This window comes from Serinus canaria, chromosome 19, assembly GCF_022539315.1.
Source record: "Serinus canaria isolate serCan28SL12 chromosome 19, serCan2020, whole genome shotgun sequence".
NCBI classification, from domain to species: Eukaryota; Metazoa; Chordata; class Aves; order Passeriformes; family Fringillidae; genus Serinus; species Serinus canaria.
The window spans coordinates 2,004,055-2,022,931 of NC_066332.1; the positions used below are offsets into that span (position 1 = coordinate 2,004,055).

General features: G+C 41.4%; 1 protein-coding gene across 8 annotated transcripts in view; it reads left to right on the top strand.

The window, feature by feature from the left end:
- Positions 1-18,877, top strand: part of BCAS3 (BCAS3 microtubule associated cell migration factor) — a 293,578-nt gene that overhangs the window by 79,529 nt on the left and 195,172 nt on the right. For all 8 annotated transcript variants that reach the window (XM_030232182.2, XM_030232183.2, XM_030232185.2 and 5 more), the window contains exon 16: positions 13,408-13,558. In XM_030232182.2, the coding sequence (XP_030088042.1) occupies positions 13,408-13,558 (151 nt within the window). The remainder of the gene's footprint in view (positions 1-13,407; positions 13,559-18,877) is intronic.

Here is an 18,877-nt window from a genome sequence, read left to right on the forward strand (position 1 = left end):
CTGTCAAGGGAAATTGCAGTGAGTTGTTGCCTTCACAATCCTCTGAGGTACATTTGAAGTTTTGAATAAATTTGACACTCTTTTTAAAAGGAAGAATCAGCAGTTTTAGGGTGCTCAGTGGTGGAGGTAGGAGACAGGCGTGCATGGACGAGTCACAGAGAAAGGCAGCAGCTTTCAAGGGAGTGTCTCAGGAGTTCTGGGGCTTCAGTTTGCAGATGTCTGTCTTGAAAGATAATAAATCAGATTTCTTTCAAGATCTCTGTGCGGCCATCACTGCTTGAAAATTAGATCTGTTTAAACAAACAGCTCCACTGGAAGTCTGCACATGGGTGCTGAGAATTAAGGCAGGAAAGTGACTTTGATTCCTGGAGGACTTCACACAGATTGTGCTCATCACTTCCGCAGTGCAGAAGTTGGACACGTGCTATGATTGTGTGTTGGTAACTTGCAAAAGTTCATACAAACGTTTTCCACAAGAAATTTGTGGGGATTTGTTGAGGAGTTAGCACAGATGCCTTAAAAAAATTAAGGAAAAAAATAGTTGTGTTTGAAAGAGTCCATTTGTTAAAATACTGTAATATTTTCAGTAATTTTATTGCTGCTTTTTCATTTCAGTAATCTTTCAGTTCCCCTGGCTGAAGGCAGGCAGGATATTGAACCCTATTCTAAGCCTTTCATAAAAAGCCATTTATCATCCACTTGTGAGAGACCCCTGAAGTTGGGAGTGACTTTCAGCAGAAGGATTGTGTGTGTGTGAGTGTGGCAGCAGGATTAGTCAGAGACCGATGATTATTTTAATTTGTGAGCTAAGTTGTGTTTACTCAGATTGTAACAGCTCCTTACCATATTATAATGTTAAATTATTGTTGTTTGGAGGAGTCCCGGCAGTCTGGTGACAGAAGTGTAAACGAGTACTCGAGACAGAAAAGAGCAGTTCTGGGTTTAATTCTTTGCTTTACTTCTAACTTGTTCTGCAGCCCTTGGTGAATTTTATTCAGCTGATTTTGTCTGTCAGCTCTCTGCTGTGTGACAACAGGAATAATCTCTGTGTTCCCCGCGTGTGGAATGACTTTAATTTTGCAGCTTTCTTCAAGAAGAATAACTGTTATGTTCCTTAATCACCCCTTTAAGTGCAGATGATTATAATGGAAAGAAAGCCAGAGACCATGTCCTGGAGAGCACCACTGCTCTGGGACGAGGTGTTGATTAAGTGACTGATTCAGAGGAGATTGTGGCAAACTGGAGGATTTTTCTGTGTGGAGTCATGTCATCACGATTTTCCCCTTGCATCTTTCCCAATTTTCAGTAAACCCTACATTAAAAAACTGCTTTTAATCTTCATGCTGATATCTGTCTTATCTTCCCTTTTGCTAAGCAATTGGAACTTTTTGATAGTAACTTGTGATTAGCTTTTGTTCTTGTAAATATTTTCAGAGCTCGGGCTCTGGCGTATTTTTCTCACTTGTTTTTTTCCTCCAAGTCTCAAAATGAAACTGTTTGCAAATGTTTGTGTATATAGTAGCAAGGCAATCTATTTACATTGTGTTGGAGCACCCTAGGACTGTTTACCCACACAATGTCAGCCTTTGCTGGGGGTAGGGATGATTTCATTTCCAAATGAATCATTGTTTGGCTTTGTTCTTTCCAGCAGAACGAAGTAAACTGTTAAATAGAGGATGATAAAGAGATATTTCCTTTGCACCTTTTATAGCCGACAGAGATTTTGTTTGGGCTGTTCTGTCTGTTAATGCAGCGAGGTTGTATTTTTGTCATTCCCTTGGATTGCCAGAGTGTGTTGTCAGGAATATCTGAGTTATGCCGGGATCCTTTTATGGGCTTTTACTATTATAAGACTATTACAACATTGGTTGGTTGTTGGGGTGAACATTAGGGTAGAGTATGGCCTTATGTGACCATTTTACTTAAATAAAATTGGGTTTGTGGTCTTTACCTGTCTCACAGGTAGGCTGTGAGGATTAAGGGAGGAGTTGATAAATCAGAGCAATGCCCTTGGTGTTGCAAACTTCTCCGTGTTCTCTTCAGGACACATGAATAGCAAGGAGCATTTAGCTGTAAAAATGCAAAGCTTTACTTGGACGGTTGAATACTACACAGAACTCCAGTTATTTTAATCCTGCAAATTAAAATTTACAGAATGTTACTAATTCTGGCACCACCAGTAAGTGAAATAAAGTCGGTGTAGCTCTGCTTGCTCGGTTTTCTCTGCTCTTGGCTGCAGGAATTTCCAGCACCAGAACAAATAATAATCCACTAAGTTAACATTGGATCTACAGCTACACATCCACACCTACTAAAAATATTCCATAATAATATGATACTGTCTGAATTTGCCTTGCATTTCATTGGGGATTGAAGTATTTATTTATTTGCCAAAAATCTGTTCATAGTACGCCGTGGTTCTGTTTCACATTTAATACCGATGCTGAGAGGGAGTATATAAATTTAGAATTATTAAAAAAACCATGTTGGTCTTGATACAGTTTATTCAGGTTTGTATTTATCTCTTTATAAATATTTTAGTATGGCACATTTTTAATTGCAAAATCTTTTCTAAGTTTAAAAAACAAAAGGTTTTCTCTTGCTTTTCCTTCATTTGTCACAATCGCAACATGATTAAAATCCAGGCGTAAAACTGGAAGTTTGATAAACATGAAGCCTGAGATGCTTTACATATTTTCACGTTACTTTTCACTATTTCCCAGAGCGAAACTCCTTTTACTAGAAGAATTCTTATGGGAAAGCAGAGTTGAAAGGACTGACATCATCAGCCCTTCCTGAAAAACAGATTGGTTTCCTTTAAGTAACACTCACTTAAGAAACCACCTATTTAGAGAGAGGCAGACAAAAATAGTTTCATAGAAAATTAACTGTATAATAACTTAAAGCACTGGAGGGCAGTTCCTTCACGAAACGCTGTGAACACGAGCTGACAACGGTTCTTGGAAAACTCTCTATTAAGTTTAATTTTTCTCTTTGTAGCGTCTCACGATAGAAACAATTTGCGCGGAAACAGCAGAGCGAGCTGCAACATCGGGCCGCGTTGTTTCATCGTGTTTTTAACATTCTTATTTGTGTCATCGTCGTTTTTCTCCGCAGCGTCACACTCGGCTCTTTTTAAATTTAAGCGTCATTTCAAATAATTTCAATTGATTCCTTTTGCAGCTCCGTTTCTTAGCGCAGGTTTCGCCCCGGACGCGCGGCCCGCGGCGGCTCCCTCAGCGCTCCCGCCTCACCGCCCAGGGCCTGCAGGGGGCGCCCTCTCCCCGGCCATGGCGCCTCAGGCGGGGCCGGCCTGAGGGGGACCTGGCGTGGAACCGCCGGAACGCGGACAAACGGTGGCGATGAGGATAAACCCCTCTCTTTTTCACTCATACAGGCACTGAGCTGCTTGCATAGGCATCGTGAATATTTATTTATTTATTTATTTGCAAATAGAAACCCTCCACATTCTCTGTGCTGCCTGAAGCATCGAGCGATTCTCCTCACACCTTCACCTCAAGTTTCTCTTCACGGTTTTAAGGCACTTCAGAAAAAAACAAAATTAATTTACCTGTTGGGAATTTTCTGTTAGTGACTTTTAGACACCATTCTGTGATTCTGTGATGATTCTTTCTTTTTCAAGCAGTCCCAGTGGTGGCGATGGAAGGTGCCACATGTAGGGCTGGGAGAAGAGGGGGGAAGAGCTGGAATCACCAGTTTGGGAAGCGGCCAGCAGCTTGCTGGGCTTGAGGAAGCTGTGTTTGCTGTGTTTTAGCTGCCTTTTCCCCCCCTTGTCCTCCTTTTTTTTTTGATAATCGGTAGAGAATCGGTGGAGTGAAAGAAGTGGGTGGTGTATTTTGGATAGTTTCTGAAGTGGAAGGAAAAGATCCATTCCCTTCAGATAAGTAGGGAAGTAGACTGATAAATTCTGTCACAAGGGAAGTTCGTGTCTGTGCATCAACTGTTTCTGAAGCAGGTTTTTTGTAAACAGCACAGATCGAAGACTGGAGCATGTTTGTGTTGATATTTGAAAGAGAAGTTTCAAATATTCTGGATAGATTGAAAGTTGAAGGAGACGGACATCAGAAAAGAATTGCAGCTCTGGAGATAGGGAGTGTAAAAATCTATGACTGAGGGATTTAGCACAGCAAATGCTGTAGCAGTGGTCAGAGCAAACTGTTTCAGAGAGGCTGTGGGTAGACAGACAGAGGGGAAATAATTGGCAGTGCACGGGAGACCGTGCTGGCAGAGATGGATCATGAGGTGAAGGGAAAGGGGAAGGCAGAGAGGAGTGGGATTACCACAGATGTGAGCGTCCCACTGAAGTTTTCCTGTCAAGATGGATGATTTCAGTCTTGGTAACATCAAATGGAAGGAAATTTTGAGAGGGTCAAGTGCTGATGTGTCAGAGTCAGGTACTGCGGGAGTCCACAAAGTGGTAACTGGAATTTTAAGTGTTTATCTGAAAATGACTTACTGAATGACAGTTTGTAATTCTATGGTTATTTCAATTGTTCCTTTGATTACTCCCTCTTAGTTTACAGTAAACCCATGTTTTTCCATCCACAAATCTCCCCAGCTTACCAGGTACATAAAAGACAGGCTAGTGCATTTCCTTTTTGCACACTGCAGGTAGTAAAGACATCCTGCAGCTGATGTAGTGCTTTGATCGGGTTTTGCAGTTGCCAATTGGAAATTGATAAATAATGATATTAATGATCTATGAGAAGGAACATGCTCGACTTTACATTTTCTCAGTGCCCTCAGTTCAGACAGTTAGGTACACTTGTGTATGGCTGAAATGAGTGTGATCAGCATAAAAGCCATCACTAGGATTGAGATTTGGAGTAACAGTGCAGCTGAAAAAGAGTTGGTCACTGAAGGAGTGACGCAGGAAAGATTCTCTGCATGGTTCATGGCCAAAGCACAAAGGGGAAAGGCTGGAATTAGGTCAGGAGAAGAGTGGACTAGCACAGGGGAGACACTGCAGTCCAGACATTTGTTGGTGGGTCAAGGAATGTAAGTGGTTCAAGGGAGCTGCCATCAGTGAAATGACAGAAAGTAGCTTTGCTCACCTGATACAAGCCTGTAATATGTTGGATCAGAAGGTGAGAAAGTAGAATCTAGAGTTTTTCAAGAGACTGTATCAGCTGAAGGAGGAGGTTTAAGTATGGAGGGTGTTGCATGACAAGGGAGGTTTGGCATGAGGGAAGGTGAAAGCATGTGAAGCTCCGTGTAAGTAACCAACGAGGGGAAGGAATAGGGCAAGAGCCGGTGGGAACAATCATTTTATCTGATGGACATGCTGAGTTCAAGCCCAAACACCTTCTGCTTCCCCTGGCACTGGGTATTCTGGGAATCCAGGGCTGCTCCCTGGTGTCTGCAGCCTGAATCAGACTCTGTGTCTATATGATTGGTGATGGATTATGCAGTAAATGGGTGTTGCCCTTGCAGCCCTCTTTTTTTCCCCAGTTTATTATTCTTAAGTAAGGCATTTAATCAACTGTGCATCTTTGGTAGCCTGAAAAATGTAAACGCTTTATGGAAAGAAACGTAAGCATTAAGATTAGAAATAAAATATACTTCTGTCTTTTAAAAGGTTTATCTTTACCCTTGAATATGCTGATTGAGCTATTCTTTTTCGCTTGGCCTTTGTGGGCTGTTAAAATCAGTTGCTTTTTCCCATCTCAAGGAAATGCATCTTTGACACTTCTCATGACCTGAGTCACGATGCTGTCACGGAGCCAGAAAACATCCTCAACGGTCATGGGTAAAAGAGCAGAGCTGCCAAGGGTGTGTGGTGGGTGCAAGAGGGACAGATTGCTTCAGTTCCTATCTTATGGGTGTTTCAGACAAGCCATTTATTATAATTACCCATGGATATTATTATCAAGTTCTCAACTGCAGTGGTTCTCAAGGCGCTTCTTTTTTTTTCTCCACATAACTTGGGATAAGTCTCGTGTATTCAACAGGGATTGAATTCAGATGCTAAAATATTTGTTCTTATGGTTGCAACCAGAGGGAAAATAAGGCATAGATGGAAAGGTGAGGATAAAAAAAATCACAGATGCATTACCATGTAATTTATCATCAAAATAAATTGTAGTTGGCTCAGCCCTTTGGGTAAGGGGCTGCCATTAAACTTTCCCTATCTCCTCACTGAACACATTTGCACACAGAGATGTCCTTCAGGAATTCCCAGCCCAGTTCATTCTGCAGTTTCTATGAGCAGCAGATGAGTTTTTCTGACTGTGCTGTCTCAGTACAAAAAACATTAAGCTCATAAAGATAATTTTATTCTGTATCATTTGGAAGAGAAGCCTGAGACACCAAAACTTTCCAAAGTTTACAATGCTGAAGCATCTCAGAGTCCTTCTGAAAGAAGGCTTTGAATTGAAGTCTGTGCTGATGTGAATTATGATGGATGGACACAACGAGGGGCAGCAATAGTGCATTCTTGTTTTCTCAAGCGCTTCATCATTCACCAGCAGACAGTGTTAGCAAAATTCCCATGTGCAAGAAATGGGAGCAACAGAGCCTCTCCCCAGCGCCCGGAGGCTGCCTGCACGATAACCTCATTAGTGCTCTGTTAGTCTGAGCTCAGACAGTCCTGTCCTCCCAAGAGTTTGCAAACTCCAGTCCAGAGCTGTGGTAGCCACAGCCTCTGGCCCAGAGCTGGCTCACAGCCACGTGCTGGGGAGGATGGCACTGCTCCTTCGTGCTTGTTTGCAGCATGCTGTGCAGCTATACCTGTAGTAGTTGTAAGAGACTAATCTTGCAGTCTTCCCATCTGTGGAGAGCTGAAGGTACAAGATCTGTTTCAAAGAGGATGGACTTGGCCCTGGCCTTTGCTGGAGAGGACCCAGCAAAGGGTGGCCAGATTGGCTGCATTGGCTGGTAACACCATCTGGGACAGCCCAGCTGAAGCGTTGCCGCCCCTGCCTGCACAAAGCCTGAAGCCAACAGCTGGCAAACCAGTTTGGTTGGGTTTATTTTGACTTTTGCCCATACATGGACTTGAGCCTTGCACAAACAGTATTTTTAGTTAAGTCCTGAAAGAGGATTATTATGCCAGACTTGTGTGTGTGATGGTGGAGGAGTTGTTCTCTAAGGAAATCCAGCTTTGTCCAGGTAGAGACAGAGGCAGCAAGGGGTCAGAGTTCCTTCTCTGCTGAGCAAAGGAGGAGATGATTGGGTATCAGTGAGGGGGACACTTCATAACTGAGGGACAAAGTTCCTGAAACTGAAGATAGTAGAAAAACTCCAGGGGGAGGAAGGGTCTGTTATGAGGCCATGTTCAGGTTTTGAGTGGATGTTGCTGAAGTTCAAGGAGCTCGGGTGAGAGGGCAGGGGACTCTGTCCCAGCAGTGACAGAGACACTTGGGCTGGCGCTTGCGTGTCTCCGCTGAGCACTCTGGCTTAGGGGCTGTCACCATCGCATGCCTTGCCTGGATGCAAGCAGAGAGCAAGCTCTACTCTCTTAGGGTGACTGTGAGATTTAGTGCAGCTGTGTTTCCAAAGGTTCCATATCAAACGGATTTAAATGTTACAAAAACAACCGGCTGCGTTGTTTTCTCCCATCCATTCCAATGGAAGCAAGTTAGTGATAGGTTTAGCTCTGAGTAGCTACATGATATGTGTACAGGAGCTAAGACATAATATTCCTCCTTGAATGGGTCTAATTGTACTGGAAATATTGAGGGTTAGGGTGTGAAATGAATTTAAATTTGATAGGACACAATTCAAGGAAATGGCAATGTAACTTTAATTGAGAGGCGATCGTTAACTAAAATAATTTGTTTCCTGACTTTTTCTAGGAAAATGTCTAGCATTCTCCAAAGAAAGATAACACATGTTGGACTGAATAAAACAAAACATGAAAGCAAAAGCCCCCTTTGGCAGCAATTAGGGCTCGTGGTGCCGGGTGTGTTCCCCGGGCCGTTGCTGAGTTTGTCTGTCAGGCTCTTCCAAGGACTCCGTGAGCCAGCATTGCTTCCGCTGGGTTCTCTGCTCGGGTCACAAGGCAGCGTTTCTCACCAGGGCGCTGCTGTTTCCTCTTCCGACTGTAGTAGATTACAGATTATACTGGAACATGTCTGAGGAAAGGTCAGAAACGAGGGTGAAAGTCTTGGAACTGAAGCTGGGAAGCTTTCCATTCTCATCCGGGAAACTTTTTCTATTGAATAAAAAGCAAAGCAAAATAAACCACCACGTCCATGACACTTCTGGTTTTCCTGCCATTTTTTGCCTACCAGTTAGAGAGGATTTTATTTCCCTTGCATTATACAATTAGAGAATGTTTAGCTGAGGAATCCTTAGTGTTACACTAAACAGAAATAATGGCCAAACATAGTTAATTTTCCTGTAACTTGGCCTCCACATGATTGCATAGCCTGGAGTTACTGCATTTTTATTTACCAAATTATAGATGTTTATATGTAGTGTTAATGTCAGTAGACTTCGTGGTACCCTTTGAAATGGAGTCTGTTAAATACTGGAAGATATAAAAGCTAATCAAGTAGGGTTTGAATTTTAATGACACTGCTTTACTAAGCTTTTTGTATTGGAGTAATGGAAGAAAAATGGAAAAAATCAACATAGAAGCATTTTATTATAAGGCTGAGAGGTGCTTGATACCACTTTAGTTTTTCAAATAAAGTGTACAGAGAAGCTAAAATCCTTCTGATCATTACTTTCCTACCAGAAAAAAATTGTCTGGGCCAAGTCCTTTTTGCTTTGCTCACTGACATTTTACACCAAAGAAAATCCTGCAGCTCTTGGAGACATGTCATACCCACGCTGAAATTTAACAGTTAAAAGGGTTTAATTTCAGTTTGTTGATAAGATGGTGTTTGTACCCCTTAGGTATGAGGGTGTAGTTTTGGTTTTAAGTTTGGCTGTGGTTTAGGAGATAATTTCCATGCACAAATGGGATCTGTGGTACTGATAGATTCAAACTCATTTGAAATCAGATAAGAAGTGGTTTGGTTGCATTAATGTGGTGCTGTGCATGGACTGAAGGGCAGAGTAACAGGGGCTTCCTCCACATCATCCTTCCAGGATCCTCTAAAGTCTTTTTGCCACACTGTGTTGCTGCTGAGTGCAGTCCTTGAGGCTGGGGAATGTCCCTGCCAAGTATTTGGATGTCTGACTGTCATTAGTAGTGCCAAAAATCAGGGTGTTTCTCCTCCTCTCTCCTCAGAGATGATCTCTGACAGCAGTGCCCTCAAGTGCTCTGCTCAAACACTGACCAATTTGAAATCTGGCCTGAATTCATCAAGGCCCTTAGTTGATCAGAGGAGGACATATAACTATTAATTGCTTTCCATTGTTTAATTGCTTTTTGAACAGTGTTAGAAGCTTGCAAGTCCTGAATGTTTTCCCCTTGATGTAGCTTTCCTTTCTTATCCAACAATACAGATTGAAAACTTTAAAAAGTGTGATTTGATCAAATGTTTTGATCTCATATTCAGGCCTACAGAGTAACTTACAGATCTAACTTTTGAGGTTTGTGGAGAGCTGAGGGTGTCTCTGCCCAGGGGTTGAGGAGGGAAGAGATGCTGTGCGACCCCGAGCCTGTCCAGCCATACCTGGGAGAGCTGCTCCTGATGGCTTTTCCACAGATGTCCAGCTTTGTCAAAACCCACTAAATCTTGTGAAGTTTATTTTCCTTATAGCATCTGTATTTTATAATGGTGCTTTTAATTTGTTTTTTCTTTGTCTGCTGGGATTTCTTTTGTCCGGCCCTTGCAGGCCTCCCTTTTTTCCTCGGTGGAAGTGAGTCTGTCACTGATGGCCGGTTTGGGAATACAGCTCCCTCCCTCTGACAACAAAGCCCATTGTTGTTTTCTTTCTTCGCTTTTATCCTCAGCTTAATCCATTTCTCCTTTGAGTGTCAGTGGAATAAAATGTCTGGAAAAGTGTGGCTCAGGTTTTGGGGGATGAGATGCTGGTGGTTTTGCAGACTCTCAGCAAACAGGTCCAAACTCAATGGATTGGGTTTCCCGTGTCTCAGTAGGCAATGTTTGCCCAATTTAAGGCTGCACTTGCAAATAAACTTGTCAGACTCCTCAGCCATGGCATCCTCAGGTGTTTGGAAGTCCCTTGGTAAAATTAGTAAGAGATTTACCAGCCTAGACTGGCTTGAATGTTTCCCATGCACAGCTCTGATATGAACATCTCCTCTATGGCAGCCCAAGGAAAGACAAATACTTGACCCCATGCCTTGCCCGGGGTGCTGCGGGGTCTGGGTGATTCCCAGGGGAAAGTGCCTCCTTGCTTGGGGTGCTCCACTGGAAATGATCCTTGAGAGGACATGTTTGCCCTGGAAATTGTGGTGGTGATGATTGATTGCAATAAAAGCATTCCTGGGGCGGTCTGTAGGATGAGATCTGTGTGTGTCAGTCTCCAGCCATTTACAGTTAAATGCACTGTCCACATGTCGGGAGGTAACTTGAGTTCAGCATCTGCTGGATGAAAAATTCTGGATATTTCTACCAGACTTCAACTTTGGCTTATTTGTTGCTTGTCCTTTGACAGTGAATCAACAACGGCTTGAGCTGTAGAAATAATGTTGATGCTTGGCTGCATTCTTTGTGCTCTTTTGGCCTGATCTGACTGCCCTGTGCACACACAACTCCTGTTTGCTGCAGGAGCTTCCTGCTTGGAAGGGCTGGAGGAAGGGAAAGGTAATTTTTGGGGTTCCTGGATGGGTACAGCAACACACCAGAAAATTAGAGGATTTTAATCATCCCCACCATCTTAATACTATTGTAGTCAGATTTACAAGAACAACTTTTCTGTCAAAAATAATTTCTCTCCTCTTTGTAGCATTCCAACTTTTAATTTTTGTCTGCTATCACTTTTAATTATAATTTTTGCAGTGAAGCAACTGACTGTTGCAGCAGAAAATGCAGGTTGGCAGGCAATGGTTATTGTGACATATGTTTGGTATTTACAGCTTTTCCATTTGTCACAGCAGAATTTTTTTGTCATGTTTGTGCTGTGAAGTGCTGTGCATCCTGAGGTCTGGTTTAGTTAATTTTTTATTGAGGTTTGTATACATCAGCTTTAGCTATACTTCCAAATACATAGTTACAAATGAAATGCTTGACCTCCTGGTGTTTTTTGGTTTCTTTCTCAAAGAAGAATCATCTTACATTTTAGTCCCTTCCAGAATATCTTTTACACATTTTCATTCTTTTTTTTATTTAGTACTTTTTTGGGGAGTTTATTATGTTTCCTTATTTATGAGTCTATAGACTCAAGACTCAAGAATTTGTGAGATGTTGTTCCTACAGTTAGTAAAAATGTCTGAAGGGATGAGCTAATCCTGAGTAGTTTTCTGAGTATCCTTAACTGCTCTGGGAGTCCTCAATGTGTATGGAAGCAGAGCAGCTCATCCTTGTGTAGGAAGGACGTTGGAAATTCCTCATTTCTCTGCATGCAAACAATCCATGGAATCAGCTGAAGGCTTTGCAGGTGGAAAACCACATCAAGCTGGGAGCAGAGGGCACTGAGACCTGAAATGTGCCTTGAGAGGGGAGAGGGGGCTGTTCCAGCCCAGCCTGTGGATCAGTAGTTCACAGTTAATCATTAGATTCTGAACAAGTAATAGAAAAGAAATTACAGACATTTGGAGCTCCCTCAGTAGGTACCTTTGGTGTTTGCTGTGCTTGTGTGGATCCAGGGGAATATGGGAGAGGGAAACACTTCCAGAGAGGCCTTGGCTGCAGGAACAGTTACTAATTAGACAATAATGCACAAAACTATTCATATGTGTTTCTGAAAAAAAAACAAAAAATGCATTCTTAAACTAATTTAAAAAATTAAATGCATCTCAGTCTTATTTTAAACTGAGCTGGGTTTTTTTTTCCTTTTCCTTTTTCTTTGTATTCCAAGTTGGTGCAGGAAAATTGCTATTAATGAAATCTGCTCCCTGGGAACTTCAATAGGCTTGTTCTTCATTAAAGCCTTTCTATTTCTCTTAAAACGTATTGATGGATGCTCAGGCCAGATACTTACCACAAAATACACTTTGTAATTTCATCATTTCTGTTATTGTGCTTCTCTGAGATGCAGAGGTCTGGGGGCTTTGCAGAAAAACCCAAATAAAACCCCCAAGCTTGCAGTTATATAGTATTAAAAGAAGGGTGAAGGAAGCATTGAGTGTCTTTAGGATGATGAGACATTCATTAAGATTTTTCCGCCTTCCTTTTCCTATTTTCAATCCATCTGAAGTACCATTAAAGCTTTTCAGGCAGCTTCCTGTGAGAAACCCTTTGCTGTGCTGTTTTTCTTCCTTGAAAAAAGGTGGCTGCTCTTGAGGCAGATTGTATGGATTTGGCCTGGGATTTGTATAATATCTGTGTAGAATGCATCGGTTGTTTAGGAACCTAATTCCCAATATGGTTCCCTTTTGATTAAGAACAAAGCCAGCGTTTCACAGCATTATAGGAGCACAGAAAAACAAGTTAATGATCTAAACCTTTTAATTCATGGTTGCTTGTCTATTTAAAGTACTTTTGATTCTGCTATAAACAGACTGGCCCCTTTTTTTGTTTAACTTCTTTCTTTGGTTTCTTCACATTTCTTTCTTTACTGTCCATGAAATTTGGAGCTAGTTTCCTTTTCCAACTGAAGAATGAAAGGTTGTGACTACAGAGTGATACAGCGAGTAAGAAAGCGTATCCAAACTGGGCGTCCATCCAGCACAGACCTCTTTGAAATCAGCTAAATTTAGGGTTGTTGAGGGCTTTTTTTTGTTATGTTTTCCCTTTCCTTTTTTTCAGTACCTGTGTTTCATTTTCGTCTTTTTGAATGAATACGAAATTTGTTACTTTTTTGATACTTTTTTGATTTTTACATCTAGTTTGGCGTGGCTTTATTTGACATAGTTACTTGATATTTCCCTCCAGCCTTAGTTCTGCAGATGATTATTCTGTTTGTCTTTATCCGTCGAGACAACAAAAGCGACCTTTTCAGGACTTCCAATTACCAACACTGTATGTGGTACTTTAGGAAAATAATTCCCTTCCAGCTACTCCTTTTTTTTAAATAGAGAATTGGAATCCAGAGCTTGTCCTTCAAATCGAACTCGAAAACTTTTCGGTGAACAAAACTGCCAGGCAAGCAGCAGCAGCAGCAGGAATCACTTCCCTTGCATGGAAAGCAATCCTTCCTTATCCTCATATGTAAAATTAGTAATTGCTTCTTCCATTATAATTTTTTCTTTATCTGAAACAATGATTGTTTTTAATTTTTTTTTTCTTTTATTACAACAGCAGCTTGTTTGTGGTTTTTTTGTTTTTTTTTTTGTCTTTTTTATCTTACTTCAGGCAGACGTAGAAATGATAAATGAAGAAAAAATTCCAATAATGTGTTTTATTGCATCTCTGTCCCATCAAGGTAAATTGAACAGCCAAGACACTTACAATAACTTCACAAACAACAATCCCGGGAACCCTCGGCTCCTGCCTCTCCCAAGTCTGACTGTGGTGTTGCCTCTTGCTCAAATCAAGCAGCCAATGACATTAGGGACCATCACCAAACGCACAGGGTAAGTGGCACAAACCTTCCTCAGCCTTTATGATTCATGGGGAAATCATTTGTGTGATTAGTGAGAATAGTTTTGTTCCCTATTTTAATTTCAGTGTGTGTAATTTAATAGCAGCAGAAGAGGGGAGGGAGGAAGAGGAGACTGAAAATGTCAGATAAATAAATACAACCTGAAAACAAACCTCTGTAAATTCAGGAATATTCATTTGGGTGGGTCAGGAGACATTTTCACACCAGGAATTGGAATGAAGCATAAGCAGAGCTGTATTCAATCAGAATAAAATATGGCTTTACTTTTTTTCCCAAGGTTGTTTATTTTGATTTCCAACCTTTTCAAGCAGAAACGATTTTTGACCATCAGAACTAGAAAGACAGTGAGCCAGGTTCAGCAGAAAGGCAAAACTTAATCCCGCTGTTTTCTTGACCTTATTTTTCCTCTGTTCTGGACTGGGTGGATTTCCACTCCAGAGTCAGCTGCACTTTGGCACTTCTCATGTGCCATGATAAAACACTTCAAAATGTTTCTTGGGAAAAGCTTCTCTAAAAATATATATGATAAGATTTTATGAGCTTTGTAAACCATAGCAATTTAAAATTAATTAATACTGTCCGACAGCTGACATTTTTCTCTTGCTAAACTTTAAATATTCTTTTATTGTAATTAAAGCTACAGGGTGATGATTGTATTTTTCCTCTCTCATTTTCTGGTTGTTTGAATTCCTGAATATTTTCCAGTTAAAAATCTGATTGATCCATTAGTTTTCAGAGGGCTTTTATATTTTTAAGGAAAGTAGATGCGAGCATGGCATGTGGTGGGACAAAACAACTGCGAGTCCCACAGCTTCCTAATCTTTTCCTGCATTTTGGCAAACACAGGCACTGCCTCCCTTGCTTCAGTGCTTTCTTGCTCAAGCCCTGCTCGTGAGGTGAATTTTCCTTGCCTTTCATGAACGGGGAATTATTTTTCAGGCGAGAGCTCTCGGCTATTCCCTCTCTCCCTGTGTAATTCCCATGTTTGTGCTGGAGTTCAGGACAAGCTGTAAAATCCCCTCTAGCTGGGTGCTCTGGGTGTGAGTGCTGGCAGTCAGGAGCTGGGCTCTGCACGTGTGTCTCCGTTCGTGTCTGTCCAAGCATCCAGTGCTGGCCTTGCCGTGAAACGGGAATTTCATGGGGCTCATTGAGCCAAACGTGAGCCACAGGCACACAGCTGCCCCAAGCACAGGGAGAAATTCCTGAACTTCACAGATAATTGGAAATGGAACTTAAGAAACGGTGAAGAAACAGTTTGAGGGTCATATTGAGGTTTAGCTTCCTCCACAGACACATTTCATTTGCTTATTTTTGCCTTTTTAGTTTGCTGCTCAGTTTAAGCTGAGTGAAAACGATTTTGCTGCTGCTCAGGTGAATTTTGGAAGCATATCCAGGTGTGATCCTGGATGAGGACAGGAAGGGAGATGGGATCAGGGGGAGGTTGTCACAGGGCAGGAGGTCACAATTTTTCAAAGAGGGGAAATACCAAAAACCTGACTTGAAGAAAACAGCCAGCAAAGGACAGAAATATAAATGTGGGCTCCCAGAACTGGAATAGACACTTAGAACCAGGTGGGACACGGCAGAGAAAGAAATTAAAAATTCACCTGAGGGCCTGCCAGGGGAGGTAGGAAATAGGAGCAGTGAGGAGAAGGATTTGGACAAAAGCTCTTGGTTTACAGTTGTATTTAATGTGGAATTCTTTACAAAGGTTTCCTTAATGCTGTGTTATACCGAGAAACCTTTCTAAAATTAGTGCAATTGTAACAAGTCTGCAGTATTTTATTTAATGTTTTATTCTGAAACATCTAAAACATATTTGGAGTGTTCATATTTGTAGTTTTATGGTAAATGATACTATTGACAAACTGTCTCTGTTGCATTTTATGTCATTTTTAAAACTAATTAAATTTAAAATGCTCAATGAGGCTTATGTAAGGGGGAAAACAACAGTCATGGGAAATACCCTGCTGTGTAAATAGAGTTTTCATGAATGAGGATCATAATTTTCAGCACAGCCCACGTAGCCTTGTAACGGTAAGCCGAGAGCTTCCTTCATTTGTTCTGCATCCAAAATATTTGATGAAAGTACACAAAATTAACATGAAAAGCTGTTATTTATAAAGCAGGGATTTAAGAGGAATGCCTAGGATCCAAGAAGCCTGGCATGCCTAAAATGACCAAATTGAGACAGCAGCCTTAACTTAAACCTCCAGGGGGCAAAGCGTGTGTTTAACATATTTAACATCTGCCCTCATATTTCTGCAAACACATAGCACTGGAAGTCTGTGCAGTGTAAGATTTCGACAGGACAGGGACCATCTGCCTCGCTGGGAGAAGTGGAGGAGGCATGTATTACTGCAAATGGCAAAAGACAGATGTATTTACACCTACATGGTCAGCACCTCTAAGCACTGCTCCGAGGAAACAAGGCTCTTCCTTGGGAGCAGCTGCTGCACCTCGGGATTGTGCAGCCATCAGAAAAGGAGCCGGGCTCGGCGTCACTCGGCTCCTCCAGTCAAAGACTCCTCTGCCGTGCTTGTGACTTTGAAAGAATTAAAAATTTAATCTGTTGCAGCACATTCAAGCAAGGCTCAAATGCTGTATAATGAGAGGGCTGGATTTGTTTTATTGGCTCCTAACATCAGCTGCTTTAATATTAAATCTTCACGAAGTCTTGTAGATTTTATTAACCAAAAAATCGAGCTGGGGTTTGTTCTGCCAGTATCCAAGACAGCAAAATATTTTCCAGGTACTGAAAGGGCTGATCAGTGCTGTTAATATCATGTGTCTGGAGCAGAGCTGCAAAGCATGTCATGTTGCTTGACAGGTGGAATGGCAGTAAATTTTTTAAAAGTGTTCCCTGTAGCCCTATGGGAATGAAAGACGGAGGCTGGAATTGTGTCATGACCGTGCTGTTCATCACTGGTGCTTTTTTTCCCCCCTGCAAACATGCAGATTTTGGACCATGTTCTGATCAGTCACTGCTCTGAATGCGAGTTCCATTGTCAGCGTGGAGTACCTTGGAGCATCCCCTCTGCCTTCCATCCCTTCTTCCCTGCCCTCTGCTTCTTCCTTTGCCTTTTCAAGTCTCCCACTGTAATTTCTGCACCTTCATCAAGCACTTAATTTTTGTCCCTACATTTTGTCATCCCATTGACTGGCTTTCCTGTAGTTTGTGCTGTCAGCACATTCAGGCTTTCCCAGAGGGGCTCTAACACTAATGAGCAAGGAAGCTTCTGATGTTTTAAAGATTAGGGGGGATGCAGGACAGCACAAGAGCTGGATTTAATAACTCTTTCCATATCTGTGCCTCAGTTTCCCTCTCAAAATTTTGATGGTAATGCTGAATTTCTTGTCAAGGCTGGTGAATGGGTTAATTCATTGCTCATTTACAAAGAGCTTATAGACTGGAAAGGGGGAGAGCTGTATGATCCATCTCATTGTCTGTAAAGGGCAGTGAATCAGAACATTCTAGAATTCAGCTTTGTGCCCCACAGTAACTCCGTAAGAGTTCCCTGGGCTTGTGGGATGAGCTGTAGTTAGTTTCCAGTGGGGACATGGATGAGCTGTAATGGGAAGGAGGGAAAGAAAAGAGACAATAATTGCCCCAAAAGAAAACCTGTTGTTGAGGTTGGCTCCTCTGACAGCAGCATTTGTTTTAACTCCTGAAGGGACAGGGTCATTCTGTTTGTATCATCCTTCACTCCCAGTTCATCCTGGCTGGAGTGAGCAGCAGGATGGAACCTGCATCAGCTGAGCCTGGGCAAAACACAGAAATCCCTTGCAGCAAAGGGATAAACCTTGCTTTTTTTCCCAGCCAGGAGATTTAGATAGTGTATTTTTAAACATGAAACTCTATCCCTTCTTCACCCCTTCCCTCATTCCACCCTCAGTGAGGAAGGGGCAAGTAGGTGAAGTGTCTGATGCAATTTTATCATTTTCATTTTCTATGCACAAAAAGTTACTGATATGTCTTGGGTTTATTTTGTCTCAGGGAGCTTCATTTATCCCAGAGTCAGCTACTGCAGCAAACAAAAATAAGTGGTGCAAAATCACCACATTGTGGTACAATTAATTGGGAAAAAATAACTGAAAAAGTAGAGGGAAAAAAAAGTAAAGGTAAAGAATTCAGCTCAATTATCCAAAGCCAGACATTCTCTTTCTGGCACATTCCTCAGACATATTTTATATCATTCTTAGTTTTTATGGTATATTTTAGTAACAAAGCAACTGCTGTAATGATTTGTAATTGATACAAAATACAATTATTTGCGCTGAAGTTTGTTCAGATGTCACTGTTTATGGAAGGATTCTGAATTTGGCATGATGAGGGTTAGAATAAATGGGTATTGCAGAGCTTATTAAAAGTTTAAATAGGTTTATTAAACATAACCACATAAAATTGAAGTATTTCAGTTTTCAATTTGCTAAAACTCAGAACCAGGTAAGAAACAGTGAAAATTCTGTCAGAACTTAGAATGGTAAATCATCTTCATTGCATGATTTCCTTTGGAATTTCTCCCTGGCTCTGGGAAAGGGAAACCTGGGTGAGTTTTTGCCTTGGCACTGCTCTCTGGCTGTCACCGAGCGCAGCCATCTGCTGCTGTCTCTTCAAGGTTGGGTTATCCTGTAATTTGTGAATTCTCCCTCACTCTCAATTAGCATTCCATCCATATTATGGGAGGGAAATAGGGGAAAACAATTGCTTATATAAATATCATAGGGAAAAAATGGGTGTCTTTAAAGAAATCAGGTCTTTTGAGACCAAAGGAGGTGCTGAGTTGTTTTCTCACACATAAAGCATTTTACTAAGATTCTGCTTTACTCTTTGGAAGTTTAATTACATTTTCTTCATGATACAAAATTTTCTGTCCATTTTTATCCAAAACTAACCGAACAAAACCTTCAGCTGAAGCCCACCCAGGCCAGTTTGTAATTAAATAAAGAGAATTTGTTAATTTGCAGGTACAATCAGGTCAATATAGGAGCTGTGGAAGAAGAAAAAGCCAGTGTTACCTTCTGAAATGTTTACACACACTTAGCTCAGCTAGGTGTTATTTGCCTGAGGTTTGAAGACAGAGCAACTGAGGCAGAGAAGAAGAAAAAGGAACAGTGTCCAAAACATCCCTGATCATAATTTAGAAATTGGATTGTAAGCTCCCAGGCAGATCTGACCATTCTCCAATGACTCTTCAAATTTACACTCGATACATTTTAGGGTTTACATCATGTTGGCTTTGGGTTATGCAGGAGAATTAGCTTTCAATTAAATATTTAAGCAGTGCAA